General features: G+C 40.2%; 2 protein-coding genes across 2 annotated transcripts in view; both read left to right on the forward strand.

Annotated features, from left to right (window-relative positions):
• Positions 1–12,837, forward strand: part of hpse2 (heparanase 2) — a 57,911-nt gene extending 45,074 nt beyond the window's left edge. The window contains exons 7-12 of the mRNA XM_069144051.1: positions 805–898; positions 1,779–1,885; positions 2,092–2,206; positions 5,645–5,790; positions 7,976–8,122; positions 10,961–12,837. Coding sequence (XP_069000152.1) covers positions 805–898; positions 1,779–1,885; positions 2,092–2,206; positions 5,645–5,790; positions 7,976–8,122; positions 10,961–11,123 — 772 coding nt within the window. The 3' untranslated portion in view covers positions 11,124–12,837. The remainder of the gene's footprint in view (positions 1–804; positions 899–1,778; positions 1,886–2,091; positions 2,207–5,644; positions 5,791–7,975; positions 8,123–10,960) is intronic.
• A 3,529-nt stretch (positions 12,838–16,366) lies between these two features.
• On the forward strand, positions 16,367–24,142 carry hps1 (HPS1 biogenesis of lysosomal organelles complex 3 subunit 1). The gene is made up of 18 exons (XM_069144704.1): positions 16,367–16,505; positions 17,396–17,616; positions 17,748–17,882; positions 18,362–18,504; positions 18,593–18,701; positions 19,698–19,858; positions 19,988–20,090; positions 20,185–20,269; positions 20,522–20,577; positions 20,678–20,845; positions 21,058–21,237; positions 21,559–21,632; positions 21,726–21,863; positions 22,061–22,125; positions 22,314–22,459; positions 23,137–23,250; positions 23,363–23,445; positions 23,526–24,142. The coding sequence occupies exons 2-18, from the start codon at positions 17,500–17,502 to the stop codon at positions 23,686–23,688; spliced, it is 2,040 nt and encodes a 679-aa protein (XP_069000805.1). The 5' UTR covers positions 16,367–16,505; positions 17,396–17,499; the 3' UTR covers positions 23,689–24,142.
• The last annotated feature ends 52 nt before the right edge of the window (positions 24,143–24,194 follow it).

The raw sequence follows: 24,194 nt of genomic DNA on the forward strand, positions 1-24,194 counted from the left end.
AGGATTTCTGTCTGCCCGCAGGCTGATGTTCCTCAGCACTTTGGCTCCATAGCAACTACTAATAAATTCTCCTCTCATCAGATCTCTTAACATCCTTATTTCCATCTCTCTTTGTGTCTTTATCTCTCTCTCACGCACACAGAGTATCACCGCAGATGGATGTCTGCATTGTTCAGTCTTCCAATTCCTCTCTTATGAAATCCCACATTTTGACGTTAAATTGGATGAGCATTACACTTACACATAGTTGAAAATGGCAGTTCCTGTTTATCATGGCTGTTGGAGTGAATTGATGTATTGTGTACTACATCTTTGAGACCAATGAAAATCATACTTAGTGGTTTACATTTAAATCTGCAGTCCATAATGACCCGCAGCAAAGGCGCTTGTGTTACATTTGTGAAGTTGTTTCTCAATTGAAATGTCATTGATCCACCTTCTGTAATATGTTGTATGAGAGTGCATGAATTTTGTTTGGTGAACAGTTTGTAAAACGTTTTGATGTAAATTGACTTAAAAGACTTCAGTTTGCATGTTTTGATGTCATGGAGAAATATATAATAACACTCTATAACATGTATATACATAGTTTTAGTTTAAATTTGAAACAGTTACAAATTTGATCAATACTGGTTTGACTTTTTAAGCAGATGGGTGAATGTTCGGATGGATGGATAGAAAATAAAAATGAAGTGTGCACATTTCAGTTTTATTTTTACCATCTGTACGGTAAAATAAATCCAGTTTTTGTTGCTCACAAGACTGTGTTTCTCTCACAATGTTTTCCGTGCTTTTCCTTTGCAGTTATTACATGGATGGCAGAGTGAGCAAAGCCGAGGATTTCCTGAAAACTCGTCTTTTGGACACACTGACAGAGCAGATCACTAAAGTCACCAAGGTACTTAAATTTTTCTTGATCCTCAATCCTGAACCTAAACTATAAAAAAAAAAAATCTCAGTTTATATATATATATATAATACACATTGCAGACCGTGAAAAATGCACAGCACCTTGTCATAACCTAAGTAAGTACTGTAGATAGAAGACTAGGTTAATATCCGGCGTATGTTACAGAGGTCATATTATGGAATTTTGTCCCGAATAAACATCTATTATTTTTTTTTATCAGTTTAGACTTTCAGACCATCTTGAGGAAGGATGTGAAAAAATGACCCATGTTCATTACAAAATATTTTGGGATTTTCTTTTGCCAAGTTATGTATCATTTGGCCTAATTTTTTTTTTTTTTTGTGATGAAGAAGCCACATGTGCAAACTACAAGAAAGAGAGCCCTCTGGGTAAAAAGGTTTCTGTATGCCTGCAATGAGGTAATGTTATCAACACTGGCTGCTGTGACAAACTTGCTGAATATTGGAAAACGAACAGCGCCAAAGGTGCCGCAGGGGAAAAAAAAGAAGCAGTAACAACCAAGGACAAAACTTAAAACATTCATTGAATTGCAACAGGAGTGGGATTCTTCTGCGCTTTCCCACTCAGCCACTGAGATCAGGTTTATGTTTATTGTTATTCTGTGTGCGTCATTATATTTCTCACTTCTGTGTATAAGTGTTTTGTTGCCAGCTCTAATGACTTTCAATTAGCTTGCAGACCCAGAAATATTCGGTCAGTAGAGACAATCATTAGAGTTTACCTGCATTAGCCCTTTTATGATTCTAGTGTCGAAAAGGCCGTAATGTAAAATCCAAAATCAACTCTCACAAAGTTGACTTCAGTCTTGATTTTGTTGATACACCTGCATTTCCATCACTCACCGCAGGTTGTCAACACACACACTCCTGGTAAGAAGGTGTGGCTGGGTGGACTGGGGCCGGCGTGGGCAGGAGGCATCAGTAATCTCTCTGACACGTATGCTGCCGGCTTTCTGTAAGTACTGTTATCATACTGTTGTTTCTTTAGAAAACCATCGAGGTTTGTTCTGTAGATAATATCTGAAGCAGGGACACAAGATAACTTAAGTAAAAGGTATTAATTCCTATTACATATTATATTTTATTTTAAGCATCACAACAGAGGGTATCTGCTGCTTCCTGATATTTTTTTCTGTGTTCCTGTGTTTATATGTGCTCCAGGTGGGCGAACACGCTGGGTATGGCTGCTGTGCAGGGGATTGATGTTGTCTTGCGTCACTCATTCTTTGACTACGGATACACACACCTCGTGGACCAGCATTTTAACCCTTTACCAGTAAGTCTATTTCAGTTCAGCAAAGATGAGAATGGTTTCACTGTATGTTCCGATTGATCACAATAACAAGGATCTGACCTGACCAGTCCTATTATGCTCTGGAATCCTCTGCACCAGACCCAGTTCCTCGATGGCACCTCTCGCTCTTTCCCGTGGGAGCTATTAGCTGAGATGAAAGGCGTTTAGTGGTGATGATTGGTTAGACGCGGGGGCGAAATGCCATGTAACCTTAGCCCTTTATCAGTAGCCCAGGACAGTGTCACCGCTCCCCTCAACCCCCATCTTAACTGTGCTTCTCTGTGTGGGACAGTCGGCCGGTGAGAGATCTGCAACCTGAGATTCTGATACACAGGCATGTTGGTAAAATAGCCTGCAACACTGTGAGGAATGGAGCTGCACCCCGCCAAGTTTCTCTGTGACAGAAATACACAAAGCTCAGTCCCCAACACAGTATTAACCATCTGAAATACACAGGTATTTATACTTGGTCGTGCGTGAGGGGAGAACAATTTTAACAGATGTGTGGAGAGCTTCTCTTTTAAAGGTCATAATTCTTCTTATGAAAAAAAAAAATGCTAATTCAATTCTTTAATAAAAACCTTTTTAGTCTTAGTGTTAATCTATTCAAATTTTTCTGCAAAAAATACATAAGTATGAAAACGTGATTAAATAGCACCATGTTCCAAGTTCATAAAGATTTATTGAGCTCACAAAAAAGTTTTATATTAAACTGAGGTGGAGCAGGGGTGAGAGGCCTATATTAATGACATGGACTTTAAATCATTGTTCCCACAATAAAGGAGAAAGACGATGAAGTCAGGGCATTTATCAGAAACCCGTTGTTATTCATGACTCATTTATTCTTGCTTTTCATCAGAAATAACAACTGGAATGAGTTTTGGTAATCACAAAACATTATTTTAACTGCTAATCTTATTGGTTTATGAACTAATCAATTCTGCAAAATCTCAATACCTTTTCATCAAACCGCTCATTAGTTCTCTGCAGTGGCCACCCACTTACTTCTGCCTCACTTCAACTATAAGATATAAAAAAAAAAAAAAAAAAGATGGCCTCATTTTCATTCCCTCTTTGTCTCCATCTTTTTTCTGGGAATGTCGATCTCCCGCTGGGAGCACAATGCTTTTAACATGGTTGGATATCTGAAGGCTGCACCAGCCTACCTGCTGAGAGAATTCAAAGCAGGGCCAACCTGTCTTCTACATGGGGAATTTATGACCTGGCCCCTTGCCCTGTAGGGTGGCTGCCATTGGTAGAATCCAGTCAAAGCCCCCACTGACCAAATGAGTCAACAACTTAATCTTTTTCCACACTTTTTTTTTTTTTTTACCAATCCTTCTTTCCCCAATCATGCTTCTTTTTCCTGTTCTGTGTCGTTTCAGTCCACGTGTCGGGTATCTCCCTCCAGAGGTGGTGTTAAGCTCCTAAACTAAAGTGGTGGTTTATCTTCATTTTTTAAGGAACAGAAATCTGTCCGTCTTCCAGTGAACAGAGACATATTGCTCCTGTCTGACAAGAAGGAAGAATAGTTATTTTTCAGATAAAAAGCAGATGAGGCAGTAGCGTGCGCTTACTATATAATCAGTCTCTAACTGCCCCTTATCGCCATTTTTAATTCTCCAGCCCTGGATATTGTGGATGTACTTTTGTTTCTTATCTTTTCCAGTATATATTGTTCTATGTTCATTTTAAACAGCTGTTTTCTTTATCAATTTATTGGAAATGCATTAAGAGCATGTAGAAGACTGAAGATTGTAAACTTGATGAAATAAATTAAAAACACTGACATGTTGAATGTCCCACTAGATGCAGAAATATACTGGAACCTCATGCTTTAATTTTTGAGTTCACAGAGATTAACAGTGTCTCATTCAGGCAGTCTGACTCTCATTTGTCCTATTTAGCCACTCAGGGTTAACATTAAGGGTTAAATGTTATTTGCCTTGTTACCGTCCTGCATTACATCAAACCCAAAGCAGCCCAGGTTTGATTGGTGTCTGGTTTTCCTATTCTGGCTGTCCTCACATGTTCCTGGTTTACTTGTTCCCCCCTGTCTTTCTCTCTATTCTTTGGTTTATATATTATTGTCAAAGTAAAGGGTTGTTGCTGCAGTTAATGTTTGTCTTCCTGTCTGTTCATCTGTCAGGGGAGGAGGAGTCTGTGGCAAAAAAGACGGCGACAAAGACTGAGGCAATTAGACAAGAAAACAGGCAAACAGTCAGACCACTGAGGATTTAGGACCTCAGCTGATACTCCTAAAAAGAATAAATCAGTATTACATGCTGCCAGTTTCTGTTCCGCTCGGGCAAAGAATACAACATATCAATTTATTGAAGGTTTATGTTACTTGCGTTTTGAAATTGAAACACGAGTCAAGAGTATTGACTCACTCTGGCCATCTTTCACAAATATAACTCTAGAATCATAACTTTTCTATGTTTTATACACTACGTAGTAATCAGGGTTCACAATTCCGTCCGTACAACCATCCATCGATCCCTCCCGGCCGTGGCCAGCACTATACTGTTCTATACTGTGCTCTGCCTCTTCGATGCCTTGGCAGCAAATTAAGTTAAAGCCTGCGTGGAAAAAAGAAGCCCTTAAATGTTGCCATATGCAGGATTGCATGGGAACTTCCTGAGGAACACATGTTGTTCTGGGTCTCTCGGAGAGGTGTTGAGTCTGTGTAGTCTATAGAGTGCGACTCAGTATGGTGGACCACTCAACAATGATAACAGAAACCAGCGATACATGATGTGCTTTAATATTTTGAAAAAAATGTCATATTTAAGACCTGTCAACTCTGAACAGGTCAGCAGTGGTTGGATATTATGTGACATGTTACATGGGACAGTCAACTCCAGCTAAACGTTGAGTGTCAAAGTGCTGACATGTTTGGAGGAGAGGTTTCTTGTGGACCATATCTCTTTTTTTTCACACGGGTTAAGCTGCTTTGCTGGCACATTCTTAATTCTCACAGTTTACGAAACCTAATCTGTTTCTACAATCGCCAGGACATTTCATGGCTGCATAAACAAAATGGAGATTTTAGCAATATTCCCTTTCGGGGGGGCGGGATGGGGGGAGGGGAGATCCAGAAACCTGCATGGCTGTAATGAGCAGTTGCTTTCTATTAAAAAAAAACAACAACCCTATTTTAGGTTTAACCATGCACTTAAATACTGTGGAGTTGGCAATCATTTTGTGGTGTCTGCTGCGAATCAGATCTTCCTTCCATACCTGCCTGCTTTTGTTTTGTATCGATAAACAACAACCATATGAGATACATGATGAGAAAATTAACCCATGCTGTCATAAAAGTAAAGCGAAATTTGCGCGCGCGTGTGTGTGTGTGTGTGTGTGTGTGTGTGTGTGTGTGTGTGTGTGTGTGTGTGTGTGATGGTGTTGCTCTTGCAGGATTACTGGTTCTCTCTGGTCTTCAAGCGTCTGGTCGGTCCGAGGGTTTTAGCCGTGCGGGTGGCTGGACTGCAGAGGAAGCCGCAACCAGGGCGAGTCATACGGGACAAGCTACGTATCTATGCCCACTGCACCAGCTACTACAAGTATGTGCCACGGCTTAACTAGTTTGGATTTGTTTGTAACTGTTTTTTTCATATCAAGGCTGACAAAGGAAGCACACTACTCCTTGCAGAGCTTAAGTGAAGTGTAGCGTTGCTTCAGGAATGACAGAAAACAGACGGCTGCGGTTCAAACAACTCCTTGTGTCTTCCTGCGAACACCTGAGGCTCATTGTCCGTTGGGGAAGAACAGAATACCGAGCCAGCCCTTTCAGCTTCCCATAAATAAGCAGAGCGCAGACACCCGCTCATCCACAGCCCGGAGCCTATAAAACTTAACGGGTATCACTTATCAGGTGTGTGGGTTATGTCTCCCTGCCGTCAAAGAGTCGCTGAAAGGTGTGCTGGGCCTTTATCCCATCTCAGATTGGCTGGAGGGGGAGATTTGAAGGGGCGGGGGAGGGACAATAAGGCAGTCTGTGCTGGGAGGAGATAAAAAGTGCCATCATGGCCTGTTCAAGGTTATCATTTAACCCAGGCCAGTGGCTGTCAGCACCAGGCTAGACTTACGGTCTTACTCTAGACGGGGCTTGTTCACAGGTGGTGCATGTCTTAGAAAAATAGCAGAGCACTGCGCGGATAGATGGTTGATAAGTAGGCAGGAGTTGCATAACACAGAAGCATGAAGCCTTATGGCATTTATGCAAGTACGTGTGTACTCACTCAGTCGCTTGGTATCTATGGTGAATTTGGAAGTATAGAGATGCTGATGGCACGTGGTGCTGTTCAGCTATACTTAAGGTACCAGTTAGCACTGGACTCATATGAACAGACGGTGAAGCACTAAATCAGTTCCTCTCAAATCCAAAGCCACTTCAGTTGCCATTATTTCTGCCACTTTGTGGTGTTACACAGTCAGTCCTTAAGTGGACAAACCATTGTAGTCTTGGTGGTTTGACAGCACTGTATCAGACAGCAAAGGATATAAATGTGTCCAGGCAGTCAGTGGTTTGAAAAGTCTTTGCAGATTAGAAATTTGACTTTCACTGCCCTTTTACCCCTTTTAGTGGTTTGCGCGGCACTTTTTTCACTTTTCAGCGATGCTCCAACATCAAACAACGGCAACACATGTTTATGTTCCTGGTTTGGATCTCTAAGAAGCTCCCCATTTGAAAGGCCTGAGAATTCATTATCTCTTCCTCCATCTAACCAGCTGATCTATCACTCCAAACCGTGGTCCACATTTCTCAGAAACACGGCTCCAAGAGTTTAACACAGAGCCAGATATCCAGCGTTCCCAACAACATTATTTCTCTCTGTAAATATATTGAATATTAGCAGTCTTGCGGGGTTAATTAAATGGATGGTGCACCCTGTGCCTAAGAGACCAAAGATAAACACTGAGCCAAAAACCAAAATTGCTTTGAAGGTATGAGATTTTGGAGGTGGTAACTGGGAGAGGTGTCTACCGGATCGTTGAGCCTGAGCCCTGAACACCGAGGCTGACATGTGGTATTCACTACAGCTGTGTTGTCTTTGTCCTCATTTCTGGGCCCTTATTAGATTTTATCATGTGTGTCTTATCTGTCTCGTTTAGTTATTTATCTTTGGCCAGTCGTCCTATCAAGTTGTGTCCCCAGTGCTTTGCTCTAAGGAGAGGGACTCAAACACTGTTGTCTGTGTAACTCAAGAAGTGTTGCCCTTTGTGTTCACACCCTTCATCTGACCTTCCACTAGACAGCTGCAGGTTTTAATATTGAATATTGTACAAGAGAAGCAGATTTTTTTGCCTGAGATAGCCTTTATCGGAATGATTAAAAACTTCAAGGAAGAATCTGGTTTCAAATGGTTGATACTAAATATAGATGATGGGTTTCTGGCCATGATAAAGGGCAACTTGCTGCATAAAGGATTTCCCTTTTTGTAAATGCTTTATCTCACTTTATTAATTTACTGCAAGCCTTTTGATCCAGATTAGATCAAGGAGTTGTTCTTTTATCTTATATGGAATCAAAATATCAAAGATGTTCCTCTCTTTGTAGTCATCTTTAATTATAGAGAATTGTATTCAATGTGGCATTGTAATATATAATGAATCCCCATTAACAGATGTGGAGGGGAGATTTTTTTTATTTTTTTTTTTATTTTTTTTTATTGCATCCTGATAGTCCTTTGTGAATGTGAAGGGAAATTAATGCAGTGTTGTTCATCATTTTCTTTATGGCACCAGTCATAACTATGTGAGAGGGTCCATAACAATCTACATCATCAACCTGCATCGGTCGAGAAAGAAAATCAAGTTGGCGGGGACGTTACGGAACAAGACTGTCCATCAGTACCTGCTGCAGCCCTACGGCACTGATGGACTCCGAGCAAGGTTAGTGCCTGCCTGTCTGTCTGTCTGTCTGTCTGTCTGTCTCATATACAGGCACACATATGCAAACATACACATACAGTATGCACGCATGCCAGTATTGAGTAATGTTTTGTGTCCAAACAACAATGAGGTCTTCTTATTGAGAACCCTGTTCTATTCATTTACGCTGATCAAACAAGACAAATGCACCGCTCAGAGATGCTGGTTAGTAATTACTGCACAAGATTTCAATCCCATTATTACTTATATATAACAAACAAAAACAAAAATAGTTTTCTTCTATTGATGACAACCTTGTCTTAAACTACTTGTTTTGTTCAAAGGTCTAAAAAAACATTAAGGAAAGTAATGTAAAAAAAAAAAGAACTATTTCATGAATATCCACTTTATGGGTCCAGCTTTAATAGAGTGGTAAACTTTATCCCTCCAAAGAGCTGCGGTGAATTACTGTGATTCCGTTTTGTGACCACAGTCTGTAATTTATGTCGAGCAGAATGTCTTGTACCACATCAACCATTCAAATATACACTTGCATGCAGCCACTTCTTCTTGCCTTTATCTAGAATGCAGCCGGGTGAAGGCAACAAACTTCCCTCATACAGAATGAAATAAACAAAAGAAAGCTAATGTTAAACCTTTTTAATAGTTTATCTTTAGTCAATAAATAATTACTGAGGCTGTTTCTTTAGACATTAGTCATTTTAGATTTACTATTTACAGCTTTACAAAAACTTGCCAACTCAGTTTTAAAGAGAAATATTAACAAAGAGTCATTAACAAAGTTCCAATGTTGGTTTTTTTTTGATGGCGCGATCCTGAGTCAATCTGTTTTTATAGCCTGCAACACATGTTTCATAAATTGATTTGTCATTATATCATCATTCCATTTTACGCCTCAGTGCGGTTCTCAAGGTCATTTTTTTTTACAAGCAATGATATATTACACTATGTAACAGGGTAATATAATTCCTATTTCCTTAAAATGTCCCTAGAAATATAAAGTTTATGGTTTCGGTCTTGTACTTTCTCCTTTAAGCCTCTGGCCTGTTATTCTGACTCAGACTTAAGCCTCAAATCCTGGAGTAACAGCCTAATGACTCAGGACTGCATGTGTGTGTGTGTGTGTGTGTGTGTGTGTGCGTGTCTGTCTTTGTGTTACATGATACCGACATACGGCTTTAATGGAGGCTCAGGCATGATCTTTCAATAACAGCGTAATGATGGAGGATGTTTTAGGTGTTAGAACAGGATTGCAAGGCAATTAATAGGCGAGCAAGTTAACGACGGGCCTTTTTGTGGCCTTAAGTGCTTTCCTTTACCACAGGCAGTGGAGGGAGACTTTTATGATGAACCCAGCAACACCAGATGTCTATAAATGTGTCTGTGTTGTGAAACTTTTTAAAGTTTTCAGGCCCATTTTTGTTGAAGGAAGTTTTAGTTTGATTCATAACTTCTCCTTATTCAGTATGATTTTAATGGATATTATATTGAAGTTGAGGATGTAAAAATCTCCAGCCCACGGGCTTTTACCCCTGTATTATGGTGAACTTTATCATCTCACAGAAAAAAATGGATTACTTGTTAGAGCAGAGCTTTAAAAGTTTGAGTGGTAATGGTGGCATTAGTGAAAATACAGCATAAGAAGACTCTGTTTACAAACATGGTTTATGAGGTTACATTTCACAGTTAATATATTTAATCAGTGTTTTATATGGACAAAGAGAAACAATGCAAATTTAAGGTGGCTGCTGGATTTTTTTTTTTTAAAGTTGTCCATCCAGAACATATGAAACCTCCTGCTGTACCTCGTAAAATTGTATTGATTATTGTGGAGTATTTATTTGATAGTTATCCTCATATTCGTCTCATAATCCATTTGTAAAAGTATACACAGTGGCTCTAACGTTACAAGTCTAATGTGTCGTAGCTACTCTTAAATAACATTTGACATTGTAATTGTTTTGTTTGGGTGAAACTATTACTATTGTAAATTATTATCATGTCAAGAGTTGAACGAGAGAAAAAGGAGTTAATAAATGAAACTATTGTCAGCCTCCACTAAACACAGAACAACTCATTCTGTTAAATGAGTAACATTTTTTTTTTTTATTTCACTCTATTTTCTCTTGAAAATATCCTTTTTCTCAAAGTAAAAAGAAACGAATCGAGGGCATTTTAGCTGTTTGTAATGACCCAACTTACTGCATTTCATTTTCACTCTGTCCGATGTTGAATGTACAGAATTATATCAACCTGCGTTTTAAGGAACATGACGAATCCAATTATATCAACGTGATATTTTGTCTTTGAAAACCTTATTTGAAATACATCAGTCATCATGTTTGTTGCTCTATCACTCCTATTGCGAAGAGCAGTTGTAATAATTGTTGCTGAAGCTGAACATTCTCTTTGCTTGAAGTCTTTAAGAGTCACTATTTCAACGCACTACTGACCCCAAACTGTTCACCAGAGAAATATGTCAAGTTTCACACTGAGCAGATTCCACTCGAAAAAGCCAAGTTGTAACGCTGTGCTGTTGTTTAAGTGCAATACTGTAACAGCAGCACCCCCAAGTGTACAAACGACAGAATCATCATCCTCACTGAAGTTGCATGAAGCCATCCGGATCCTCTGCGTTTTGTTGACGAGGTTCAAAGCCTCACTAATAGCCTCCTCTATCTTTCACGTGCTTTTCTGCGACCACCGTTTTCATGTGTCCAAAGGCAGGTGAAGAACAGTTAGAAAATCACCTTCGGCAACACTTTTGTCGCGAAACAGAAAGCTCACTGCATCTCACTGAGCAAACAGCCTGTATGTGCTGTCGTCTTCTCTTTGCAGACACGTCCAGCTGAACGGGGAGAAGCTGCTCATGGTGGACAATGAGACCTTCCCGGAGCTGAAGCCGAAGACGTTGCGGGCGGGACGGACAATAGCTATGCCTCCCATGACCATAGGTTTTTATGTCATCAAAAACATTAACGCATATGCCTGCCGGAGATAGCATCGACCCACCATATTCCCAAGATACAGGCGTGATGGCAACTACACTACCAACCTGACCTGATTTTAGTATGTTGCTCAAGGACACTTCAGCAGAGCAAACACTTGACTACGGTACAATTCTCTGACTAACAACACTTTTCAGTGATGATATTTACACAGTTCTACCAAATAAGAAATAAACCCGCCCCTTCCTTCGTTCTCTTCTCTATTGCAACAAGGACTTGCCCGAGATGCATAGAAAGGGCTGCACTGAACACTTTACATTTCTTTTCACCAGGAATTTATCAAATGCTACTAAACCTTTACAGACAGTGATCGTCTATAAAGGCTTATATTTGTGTTTTGTCTTTACAGAGATGCACCATCAAAAAAGTCCACGTTCTTCGCAAAATGTTCTTTTCTTAGACTGTCAAGTCCAGGTTTTTGTTTTTAACAAGGGAGGTTGTTTTGTTTTTTTCCAGTCTTTTTATTCTAATCTTTCACTGACCAGGAGACAAAAAAGAAAAGAAAAAAACAAGTCTGTACCAGCAGCAGAAAAACTGAAGCGTACACAAGTCAGTTTCAGTTTGACTTGATCCCTTCCATAAAGAGAAAAATCCCGGTGTGTCCGTATTTGGAAATGCCACGCATTTGTGTGTCTGTGTGTGTCCGTGTGTGTCCGTGTGTGTGTTTTATTGTTAAAGCTACTGATGTGTCTGTTCAGTGTGTTGGACGTGCCGCTGAAAGTATACTTTTCTGCCCTTGCCGTATCAGGTGTCTTAAATTGAAAATCTTTCTCTTTTTAAGGCTGGTTTTTGTTTGTACGGCACGTTTCATTTTAATTGCAGAGTATGAAAGCCAGGATGTGTCGCTCTCGCTGTTTTTGCAATGATGCACAGCTACAGAATAATGTGAACCCATCATCACATCGCCTTGCGTCCTCAAACCCTCATCGCCCAGATTCTAAAATTCTAAAATCCCAAATTTTCTGGGGTACTTTAACATATCTTACAGTCTCTTCTTTGTGATCTTCCATTTTATAATCCTTTAATGCTGCTAGGTTTCTTTTGTACTAAATATATATATTGTATATTTTACATTGTTTTGTACAGTTTTTCCGTCATATATTATGATATATTGTACATAAAAAAAGAGTGATGAAAAAGGGATTTAAGCTCCATGTTTACTTACATACAGTATATACCTAATTTATATGACAAAATACCTTGCATTTTTCTTTATATTTCTATTATAAAATGGTAATAATGCCCCAACTTTAAAGCAAAATTTCAAAATAGTTGCAGGAAGGTGTTGATTGAATAATTAGATGACCAAATGACTGAGCTAAGATATGAACTGTGGTGGGTCTAATTAAATGGTAACAGGTGCTGACAGTTTTTGCAAGAAAAAAGGAATTACCTTAAGATGCATTTACTTAGTATTTATTTCATAATATTTGGACCATCTTATTTAGTGATGGGCTTGTTATTCTCTGGACTAAAGTGCATAAAAACGCTGCCTGGAGAGATTCGGTCACTTATTTTGTGCAGTGAGCCGACATGAGAAAGACTAATGACAACAATTCTGGGCTCTTATGTGGTGGAAGATAAACAAGAGCAGGCTCTGTGTCTGAACATGTTGAATATATCAAATATTTGTCCTCTGAATTTGTTTATACTTAATGTGGAGATGTTCATATTTCTTCTGGAGAGCATTATTTTAATATGTAAAGTGTGCCTATATTATTTTTTGTTAAAAAAAAAAAAAGTTTACATGGATAATAAACACCTACAAATACCTAAGTAGTTGTATCTGTCCGGTATATTCTTCAGTAAAAAAAAATTCCTCGTGCCACAATCTGGACTAAAGCAAAGAATGTAGTCTGTTGTAGATAAAAATCAAAAAAATGCAACTTTGCCTGTAAACTTATTATGATGCATGCAAAGTGATGACTTGGAGGTAAATTTGATTCCTGCATGACCGGCTAATACTTTTCATGTGAGACATGATGGAGATCTGAAGAAGCACATGATGGCAAGTAGAAGCAAAACAAACAAATGTGTGATTCATACTTTCACAGGAGCACAAAGAGAGGGCAGAAATATCTTCGTAGAGAAATGCCATCAAATCTCAAATTCTAGCATCATCTTTGAACAATGCTACCATAGTACACTCTTCACTCACTCAAACACAAAACTGTTACACTCTTTGGTCCCAGATGTGGAAGCAGCTGGAGTAAGTCTTTGTAGTGGGGACAGTGCTCGCCTGTCACTGCATGAGAAAGCTGCTGATGGGGAAACATGAAGCCAGGATGGATTAAAATGTCCAGAGCTCAGCTTTGGCCCAGACAGACTGAACCTGAGCCACGCTTCGCTCAATGTCTGCTGATGCATAGACAACTGGGGTCTGCTCAGTAGGATCGTGTCGAAGGGAAATGAAGGACTTGTGTTAGAGCTTGTGTGCATCTTTGATTTATCACTCGGGTGCCTTCAGATTCTCCCGCACAGGCCTAGAAACGGATTTCTGTACTGTAACGTTTCATGGCAGTTAGTCGTTAACACTGGCGGTCCATCAAGAGACGTGATCCAAAGCATGTACCTCTAATTATATTTTTGTTTTAAGTTCCACTCAGGCGACATAGGGCTCTTGCTTTCATGTAAGAAGCAGAAATGTTTGGTCTCCGAAATTAACTTCAGGAACAGTCTCATTTCACATGTGGTTCACTTTAAGTTGTTGACATGTCAGAGTCAAACCAGACTTGTTCACACCTGGACTGTTTCATCTGAGGTCTTGTGAGGAGGAAAATATCATGCAGAGCGTACAGCATATGCACACTTAGATGCACTTAGTGCAGTCTATATTTTGAAAGCCCAGTAAGAGAAAGCAGATCCGGTGAGGGAGAGAAAGATAAGTATCTTGAAATTGGGGTTGCATTTGCTCCAGAATACTGGTTTAAATGAGTTGTCAGTGTGAGTTTAAAATATCATTAGATCAGCTATATATTGATATGGATTCCACATTTGAAGTGAATGCCAGGCCAGCACTCAATCTAAATCATGTCTAATCGAAAGTATGCTTGTTGAGTAAACCCACTGCCTCTTACCTGAAAGTAACGGGTTAACAATCGACCCGAGACAAAGTTAACAATGAGGCTTTAGTAAACTTCCTGACATTCAGACCAGGATCTTATCAAGCCAATCCATGGAAATCTTTTTGTTTGGCTAACTCCGGTTCATATAAACCCGTACCTTGTGATAACAACTGCTGGGCATCACTTCCTCTGACAAAATCGAATTGTGTTGTGATTTAGGAGGACTGCACCGTGTCTGGCCACTTCTGCGTGACAGTGTCTCCTTAGTGGAGGTAACCGGTACCCAGGCCCGCCGAACACTGTTTATACTCCGTGATCCATTTTGAGACATGCAAGGCCCGCTTGCCCTGTTAGCAAACACTGAGGATTTCATGATGTTTACTCTGTATATACAGGAGTCGGCTTAAATAAGACTTCCATGAATGCTGGATCTCTAGAAAACTGATGGACTAGATTAGACTTTGGCCCGCAAAATAGAACTCTTGGCATTTTGGACCATTTTGACCCGAGCGAGGGTTAATAAAACATAAATATTTATGTTACTATGGGGTTTCTTTGCTCTGCTCAGGAGCCAAGCATACAATCTGTGCAGGGTATTATGATATAACACAGATTTGTTGAAGCCATCAAAACATTCTCTGAGAAACAGCCCGGTGTTCGGTGTAATTGTGTGTACTGTATGCAGCCTGTAATGTACAGTACCCTGCAAAGCCTTTACGCGCTACAATTGAGGATGCTTTTATATATATATATATATATACATATAAATAATGCCCTGAGTGTTTTTGATTTAGCAATGAACCTTTATAGGAAGTGCACGCGTCACGTGCCCATGCCTAAACGCACACGCATCAGCTTTTTAAAAACGTTTCATGTCAAATTAAGCTGCATTATAATCTGAATTCATTCTTTCACTTTGAAAGCCTTAAGACGTTCATTTTGGACGTGTTAAGTCGTTAATAGTTAACATGTTAAGACGTTACTTTTGAACATGTTACTTTTGAATGTGCGAAGACATTCATTTGAACCTCTTGTAAGTTTGCATGTAACGGTTGTCTGTTTGGGGTTTTCTGTCATGCTGCTAAAAGAATTAGGGACCAACCAGACACCTTCCTACGTCGGCTGTTTTCCTGCAAGCGTGTACGACCCTCGTTTCCAAAGAAAGTCGTGACATTTTGTAAAATGTAAATAAACACAGAATGCGATGATTTGCAAATCCCGTAAACCCATATTGAGTTGGAAAATAGATCAAAAAGACAACATGTCAAGTGTCGAAACAGAAATAGTATTTATTTTGAAATTGATGATGGCAACACATTGGAAAATAAATTGGGATATGTAGGTCACCAAAACCAACCAAAATGTTCTGTTACAGCAAGTGCCAACACATTACATGTTGAGCCATGATTGGTAGATTGCATACAAGCCCCAGAATAAAGAAAATTAAAAACCTGGTCGATGTAGTAGACAAAACTTGAATCCAAAGTAAAGTCTGATTCATAACAACCACAAATACACAATCAAAGACGCACTGAGCACATCAGTTTTGCACTTTTTTTTTCCCCCCAGCATGTCACCGCGTCCACAAGATGTTCCCTTGATGAAAAAGTATGTATGTCAAAACAAATATAGCATTATGTTTACAATGTCTCGTTAATTTAACTCTCTCATGTAACAATGTTGTGTTTTAGTATATCAGAGGTTTGTCTAAAAAAATATATATCCCAGAGGCTTGTGGTCAATTTTATTCCTAGAAATAAGATTTGCTGTTTGTTTTTGTGTACTTTTTTCCTGCAATTGTTCCCAATGGATTACTTTAATAGGCATATGTTCTAATAGATTTGCACAACATGGCAAAAATAACGCACATAACTCTTTCTAATCCCAATCTCGACCACGAACCTGCATTCCCGAAATACCAAACTATTATTTTGTACCACACAGCCTCCCAGTCATGTGGCCCAGTTTACCAGCACATGACTTTTCCTGCCTCAACTGATCGTCAGGCCCGTGGTGGGGCAAGCCGCAGAAAGGAAACGGCGTCTTTACCAGGAACAATTTATCCAGAGGCAGTCTTACACCCCTCCCCACCGATCGCTCTATTAGCTCTGAGTGTATTTAGATAAGCACCGACTTCCGGCCGCGGATGTCACATGACTCAGTGGTGCTGTGTGGAGCTGCGGCGGGGGAAGGAAGAGGGTCAAGCCGCGATGAAAACGGCCAGAAGCTGCACGAAAACCTGAGACGTGCCGGAAAACGGAGACGCTGGACCGAGAGATGCTGTGATCACCCGGCGCAGAAAACCCCGGAGTGAGTTGTTGTGACATGGCCTTTGAATGTGTGTTCAGTACGTCGGCGAACTGTGTGGACGCATAGAGGAAGTTAGAAAGTTGGTAAGAGGAAATAACTTAAGACTTCAGTTAAAACACGGACTGCATTTACGGATCGGACCACCTTCACGTGATAAAAAAAAAAAAACAACCAAAACATCCAGACTTTGGGTTTTTGCATCAACAGAATAAGACGTTCAGGCGAGTTGAATATCTGTATCGAACAGCGATACGGTTCCCACGTTTAGGTGAATTAGTTCCCACGTTTTGATTCGCCTACCTGTCCGTAAATACAGGCATTACGGTGCAACTTCGCTTTGGGATGAGTTATCAAAATATGTTGAGAACAATTGCTTTGCAAGGGATTATTATTCAATAAAAATCAATTAACGAGGATATTGAGAGTTTATGGGTTATATATGCTGACTTTGAAGATGCCATCGACCTTATCAGGTGACACTTAAAGCAGGTGCAGTGCACTTCAGGCTTAGAGGACGAAGCCTTTTGTGCTGTGCTGTCTCTCTTTTATATAAACTCATCTCATGAATTAATCAAAACGTAAAAATATTTCTCATTGGCATTTGCAAATGAGTTTTTGTTTTGATAATTCACTCTCTCTTGTGGTCAGTGTGAATGGACGAAGGCCTGTGTGTGCTGCTCATGGTGTTTACATTAAACTGAAGATTGTATAGAGATGCAAGTCAAACTTTTAAACTTTATCCTTATTTAATGACAACTTTTTCAGATAATCAAATATGAAATGCATACATAGACATTAGTTTTTTTTTACACGCCAGATCTCAATGCTTTACAAAATTCCTCCGTCGACTCTGTTTAATGTCTTTTGTCTCAATACTTTTTTTTTTATAGTTTTCTTCACAACCATATGCCCGTGGAGTCGTTGGAGTAAATAGGACCGCACATTAAATCAGCAGAGCAGATTAAATCAGGACAGGAGCGCATCTGTGGTCCAGATGAAGTGCCTGCTGATAGCCAGTGAGAGCGCCGAGGTCCTTTTCTATTGGACAGACCTTGAATTTCAGCAGAATATCCAGGAGCAGTATGGAGCCTCTCAGGAGGAGGGCCAGGGGGTAAGGCGGAAGAAAATCACATGCAACAGATACATCTGCTTTTGAATTTACCTCCTGTGGTTGATAGAATAAATCTTCATTTCTAACTTTTTCTAACTACATTTTTTTCTTTTCTGTGTTTGGACGGTCAGCTTCCGGCCTTTGAGGACAGCATCAGCACTCAGTTTGCTCCCATCATTATCTCCCACAGCACCATGATGGACAGGCAGGGGGACAGCTACACCTCCTTCACCACAGAAAACAACCACATCTATGTGCTACACCAGGTAGGGCCCTTCTTCATCCCTGCCCAAGTCTCCAGATTCACTCTCTTCATGTTATAATTTGATGACATTGAATTCATTGCGCAATAATGATAATAAAAAAGGCTGTAATCCAGATCTCCTTTGACCTAGTTCTGAACTGTTCTAATGTACAGTATGAAGAACTTAAACTTCAGGAGCAGCGCTCTGACCTCATTACAGGCCTTTCTCTCAGTGAAGCGTCACGTTTGTCATGTGAGTTGTGTTATGGAATCAAACCAGGCTTTGTCCTCCTGCAGCACATGATGCAGTCACGGAGTCCGAACACTGGACGCGTTTCAGGTTCACTCAGTGTCAGCAGCCTTTTTTTTTTTGTGCGAACATTTAATCCTAAGAGAAGACAAAGATCAGGATGGAGATTCAGACAACCATCGTCACTTTATTTTCCATTTTATGTGCTCGGGGCCATATTCAATTTCTCCGGGTTTATTTTGTGTCCTCAGTTCGACGAGTGTCTCTACATTGCTGTGAATGGAGATGGTGAGGAGAAGGAGGATGACCTGAGGAGGAAAATCTACGTGATGAAGAAGATGATCGAGGTCCGCTTTGGCATGGTCACACTCAGCGGGAGCCTCCTGAGGAGAGAGTGAGACATGTTGTTGTGCTCCTTCTTGGCGCAGGACACTTTGAATCGGGCCTGCGGTTGATACCCGATCTGTGATGTTTGTCCCCAGGCTGCGTCCTCAGGACACGGAACAAAGGGCGAGGCTGTGGACGCATCTGCAGAGCCTGCTGGAGACCTACAGCCACTTACGGGAGAACGACCAGAGCTTCTTAGTAGAGGTGCGGCTCTCTGTTACTTTATACAGCATGTTTTACGGGGAAATTCTGCGTTTTTGTTGTTGTTTTTTTGTAGTTTTGACCAGTTTTACTATATATGAGGCAAAATGTATTCAGCTTTACAGTGAAGCGCAGACACAGACTTTAGCCATCTTGATACAGAGTCAAGCCAATATATTTCTCCTCACAGGAGTCTTGAATGCAATAAAGCCTAGCAAGAACTTATTGAGCTGTCGGTGTTATGACAATGCACAAAATATCACTTGTTAGTGAAGCTCTGATCATCTATTATGATTTTTGGAAAAATGACAAGAAACCAAAATATATTGTTCTTACTGTATCTGCTCCCCATTTCTGTTTTCATTTATTTTTTTTAACAAACTGTGTGTGTCCACCGTTCATCTATGTATGGTTGAGATTAAGTCTGTGATCTTTAATCTTGAGTGCTCAAGTAGAAATGACAAGCACATGGTTCAGGCTTTATCTGCAAAGTTTTCTGTTCAGCTTCTAAGTGAAGCAGTTTACAACTTTAAGTTCTCCTTTTTAAAATGTTGTGAAGTTTTTTTTTTTTTTCTGTTTTTTTTCGGAATTATTCAAAGTCTTATCAGAAAACCTCACTTTTACATAGTAACAAGATGAAGTTACATTGGATTCCCCTTTTAAGGCTTTGAGTTCAGAATTACCGTGTTCGGTCAAAGTAATTTTGGATGACCATACATCTGGATTAAAAAAAAAAAAAAAAAGCTCTCCGTTTTCTTTCTCTCTCTCGCTCTCTCTCTTTGTTCCGACGTTCACCATCTTTTACTTGTTCGAGTTTCTTTCTCTCTTCTCTCATGGTTTCGAAACAGTGAAAGTTACTTTTCAGACATAATTTTTGTGGCTTTGTTACCGTTCGTATTGAACTTTTGATTTCTCATCCAATAAAACACATCTTTGTCGAGGGGGAAAAAAACAACAACAACTTGACTGCTCTCATGTCGTCTCCTCCCTCTCTCTCAGGCGGTGGAGAGGCTGATCCACCCCACGCTGTGCGAGCAGTGCATCGAATTTCTGGAGCGGCGATTAGTTCAGCAGATCAACAGCAGTGCGGAGAGAGCAGGAGAGGAGGTGTTGCATGCCTTCATCCTGGTGCACACAAAACTGCTTGCTTTCTACTCCAGGTACAGATGCTTCCATAAAGCCATCGCATTTATTTCATAACTTGCACTCTTTCTCATTTTCAAGTCTGCATTTATCTGATTTGTATTTTTTGTGTAAAATATTTCCTCTTTTCGCTGCTTTCATTCTAGCCGCAATGCGAGTACACTCACTACCTCAGACCTCCTGGCCCTCATCATCATGACACAGAATATGTATCCTAGCAACGTAGACGTGGATGACGCAAGTCCTGAGGTGCGCGGCACCAACAGACACTCGAACAACACCTCCGCAAAAAAAAACTGGTCACCTTGTTTCTGAGCATATTTCTGTGTTTGTTTCTGTGAAGGACATTGAGAACACATCTGGTTCTGGTCCTGAAAGTTTCTACACCCCAGAACCCTCCCCTACTGACAGAGACTCAAGCAGTTTAGGTGGGCTGTCGAGTAGAGTTTGTGTATTTGGATTTATTCACTTATTTCTTTCTGTATGTGTCATTATGTAAAAGACAGTTTGTTTAAGGCAGAGGGGGGCGTAAGTGCCAAAGCGAGCTCTTCTCTTCTCTTTTAAGTCTTGCGTCTTCGACCATATGACAAACATACGGTCCACATACACAGAGTATATTATTTATCATTAAAGTATACTGTATGTATTTTCTTTTATTGTGTGTTTGTGTGTGTCACCAGACAAGCCGGTGAGAGAAAGCACTCCTGTGTTTGAGTTTGTGGACCCAGACATCCAGGTGAGAACATATTTCAATGCAACATAAACCATTTATTTATTTATTTTTAGTTGCAGTGGCATCTGTGATATAACTGGAAAAAAAATTCTGATGTCTTCAGATGGCAGAGGACAGCTTGCACACTCTGGAAGTTAGTCCACCTGACCAGTCAGCCCCTCACCGAGTCTTCTTGGAGGTCTTACTCAAAGATGGGCTGTATCCCATGATGCCTCACTCCATGTACTGTCTCCCGCTGTGGCCTGGCATCACATTGGTGCTGCTGACTAAGGTTTGTGGATGCTAACAAACAACAATGTATGCACCTGCTTTCCCAGTAAGCTTACGTGCACCCACAGTATCTTCCACACGCCCTTCTTTCTGTCTGGACTTGTTGCAGTTTGGAGCCAGGAGGGGGCGTGTTTGTGACACATTTTTTTCACACAGTATCTAAGCATCTATTTGCTCCCTTGTTGTGCCAATTATACTTTATATTTATCTCAGATTCCCACCAGTGCAGTGGCCATGTCGGTGTATACATTTTTGGAGGCCTTCGCCAAGCTGGAGAAGCGATTAAATGAAGGCAAAGTAGGTTCAGCTGCTGCTAGAGGCCCGCTTACGATAAATGACGTCCGCAGCAAACTGGATAAATTCATCAAAGCCCTGGGGCCGAGTGAGATACAGGTATGGCTTTTTGTGTGTGTTGTGTACCAACATTGTTTTTGTGTTCTACAATTTGTCTTCTTTTGAATCAAGCTTTTACATCTCACCAGTGCATCCAACACAAATGGAATTATTTTGTAAAACACACAAGTAGATATATATATATATATATATATATATATATATATGTGTACACATATAAGTGGCGGGTGACATCATATATATTTGTTTATTTGTGTGTTTTTTATATATATATATTGTTGTTGTTGTTTTTTTCACTTTTTAGATGTGAGCAAAAATAAGATCTGCTCTTTGTTCCTTCATCTTTGTTCCTCTCTCTAGTCTGCACAGTTACAAAATGTCTGGATGGAGTTCAAGAACCGAGCCTTCAGAGGAGGACCTGGCTTCACCAGAGAGTAAGTCTGCTGCAGCCCTCTGCTGGCCGAGTGGCCCCACAGCAAATCAGTTTTGTGATCCTTTGATTCATTGCACTTGTGTTTTTGTTTTAGCCTTATCCCATGGTGTAAGAGTATGAAGACCCAGCTGTGTGGCATATACCGACAGTGTTTTCTTGTCGAGTCTGGAGCAGCCGACGCTCCTCGGCGTCTCTCCACCGGTCTGCAGGAGAGAGCCCAGACCATGGTGCAGTGAGTATCAGCCTGCTGAGCGTCTTCTTATTGTTACCTTATTTGTTTTGTTTTCAAATCTGAGTCAGTTCTTAGTAAACCTATCCCTGCAAGACACTTCACAGCAGCATCCTTCATTGTTCATGTGTGTCTTCTTCCTCTCCTTGCCTTTTTCTTATTTTTCTGTCACACTCTCTCTCGCCCCCCCCTCCCCCCAGAGAGAAACTGATGGACTGGAAGGACTTCCTGTTGGTGAAAAGCAAGAGGAATATCACCATGGTGTCATATCCTATCAGCAAAATAATCCTGCTCCCTGTGATTTTTGAGCACTGCTTTCCACAACACTTCATTTTGTTATATTTCTGGAAGTGCATGCGTATTTTAGGGCTCCTAGCAACATGCATTCACCCAGAAAACCCTATGCAGTATCCTGTTATCTTGAGTGTATTGATCTTGACCCAGTTAATCTCACTTACCTGGAGGATTTCCCAGGCCTCATCCATTTTATCTGTGTGGACCGATCCAGCGGCCAAATGATCGCGCCGTCGCTCAACATCACAGAACACACCACGTCTGAACTCGGGAAGGGACCAGTAGCTCAATACATCAAAAACAAGGTCAAATAAACAAGGCCTCATTTTTAGTCTATTGTTGTTTTCAGTGCAAATAAGAGTAATAGTAAGTTATTAAATAGAATTTTAATGCTGCTGATCGGATTTGTTAGGTTTCAACAAGCTTTCAGCTGTAGAATTCTTCGTACATCTTCTTCTTTTTTTTTGCTTCATGAATAGTTGATGTTTTCAGGAATAAATTTGTGTTTCCTCATTAAGAGAGTAATGGGATGATGATACCATTCTCACATCTGTAGTGTGAAAATGTAAGTAGAATTGGCAGCTCATTAGATTAGCTTTGCATAAAGACTGGAAACATGGGAATGAGTTCCTGGACGACCTCTAGAGACTCCAGGAAGTTACAGCTCGAAGCCAAGAGATATTTCTGCATATAACACCTGTCAAACAGTGTTGTTTTCAACACTTTGATTTTTGTACAGATTAAACAAACAACCTGTTTATTAGTCACATTTTATACGAGCTGGTTGGTGGATTTTTGTTACCTTTTGACGGCTAGATTAGTTTCAGCCCCTTTCCCCTTGTCTTTGTACAAAGCTTTGGTCAAAAGTTTGTAGCTTCATATTACTTGTACAGGTAACGGAGAACAAAGTGAACGAGTATAATTTGTATATGTTGTTAGTTTTTGTCTTAAATGAATCTCTCTTTACCAATCCATACTAAAGGTGTGGAGCCTGGTCCGCACAACACGGGGCTATCTTCAGAAGGGTTACTCCACTGTCACATTGCGCGATGGAGACTTTTACTTCTGCTACTTCCTCTGGTTTGAAAATGAAACGGTAAGTTACTGGCATTTCATGTTTCTTTTTGTTTTTTTTGTAACTATATTAAAAATCAAAATCAATTTAAAACCCTTAACGTTAAACATAATGTCTATATCTGATTAATCAGGGCTACAAGTTAGAGGCAGGGGAAATGCCCACCTTGCCCGATGACTCTGCGCCCATCGGGATGCTTGCCTGGGACTACTACAGGTAAACAGCCTGGCATGACAAAAGTGGATGTGATTCATTTAAAAGGTCATTCTCCTGGCTAAATAAAGTGTCTCTGGCAGGAAGCTTCTTCGTTACTACAGTAAGAATCACCAGGGTGAGGCGGTGAAGTGCTACGAGCTGCTGACGGTTCACCTGGGGGTCATCCCCACCGACATCATCCTGCAGCACTGCAGACAGCTAGCAAGCAAACTGTGGGAGCCTTCACGCAACCCGCTGCTGTAGACACACACACACACACACACACACACACACACACACACACACACACACACACACTTGAACTGAGTCAGTGTGACCAAGGTACACGTTTGTTGTATTGCCAAGACCTCACTATAGATATAGCATATCATGAGCCTGCATTTCATACTTCCAGATTTATTTTTTACTGTGTATTAGGTTGTTTCCTATGATAGGTCTGAAATAATTTATCGGAAGCACTTGCATTTAATATTAGCACAATCAAACGCCGTTGTGCACTTATGCACCATTATGTAGCTTTTATGAAGTATATTGACAATTTCGCCCTTGAAGTTTTATAGATTTTAATATATGCTTGATTGCTTACTGTGACCTGTTTTCTATTTATTAGGAATACTGTATATGTATATTGTTAAACTTTGTTTTTTGTTTTTTTTACTTATTAAAATTTGCTACTTTAATAAAATTCAGATACTGACCATTTTTGCCTTTACTGCTACTAGTGTCATATATATATAAATATGAATGAA

Source organism: Embiotoca jacksoni, unplaced genomic scaffold (assembly GCF_022577435.1).
Source record: "Embiotoca jacksoni isolate LCO1_2020_lvr unplaced genomic scaffold, fEmbJac1.0.p SCAF_12, whole genome shotgun sequence".
Classification (NCBI taxonomy): domain Eukaryota; kingdom Metazoa; phylum Chordata; class Actinopteri; family Embiotocidae; genus Embiotoca; species Embiotoca jacksoni.

Bases quoted from the DNA above. Each gene is read 5' to 3' on its own strand.
- hps1 (XM_069144704.1), top strand. From the start codon at position 17,500: ATGAAGTGCCTGCTGATAGCCAGTGAGAGCGCCGAGGTCCTTTTCTAT. The intron at 17,617-17,747 runs GTAAGGCGGAAG...TTGGACGGTCAG, and splicing joins CTCAGGAGGAGGGCCAGGGG to CTTCCGGCCTTTGAGGACAG. The intron at 21,633-21,725 runs GTAAGTCTGCTG...TTTTTGTTTTAG, and splicing joins GGACCTGGCTTCACCAGAGA to CCTTATCCCATGGTGTAAGA.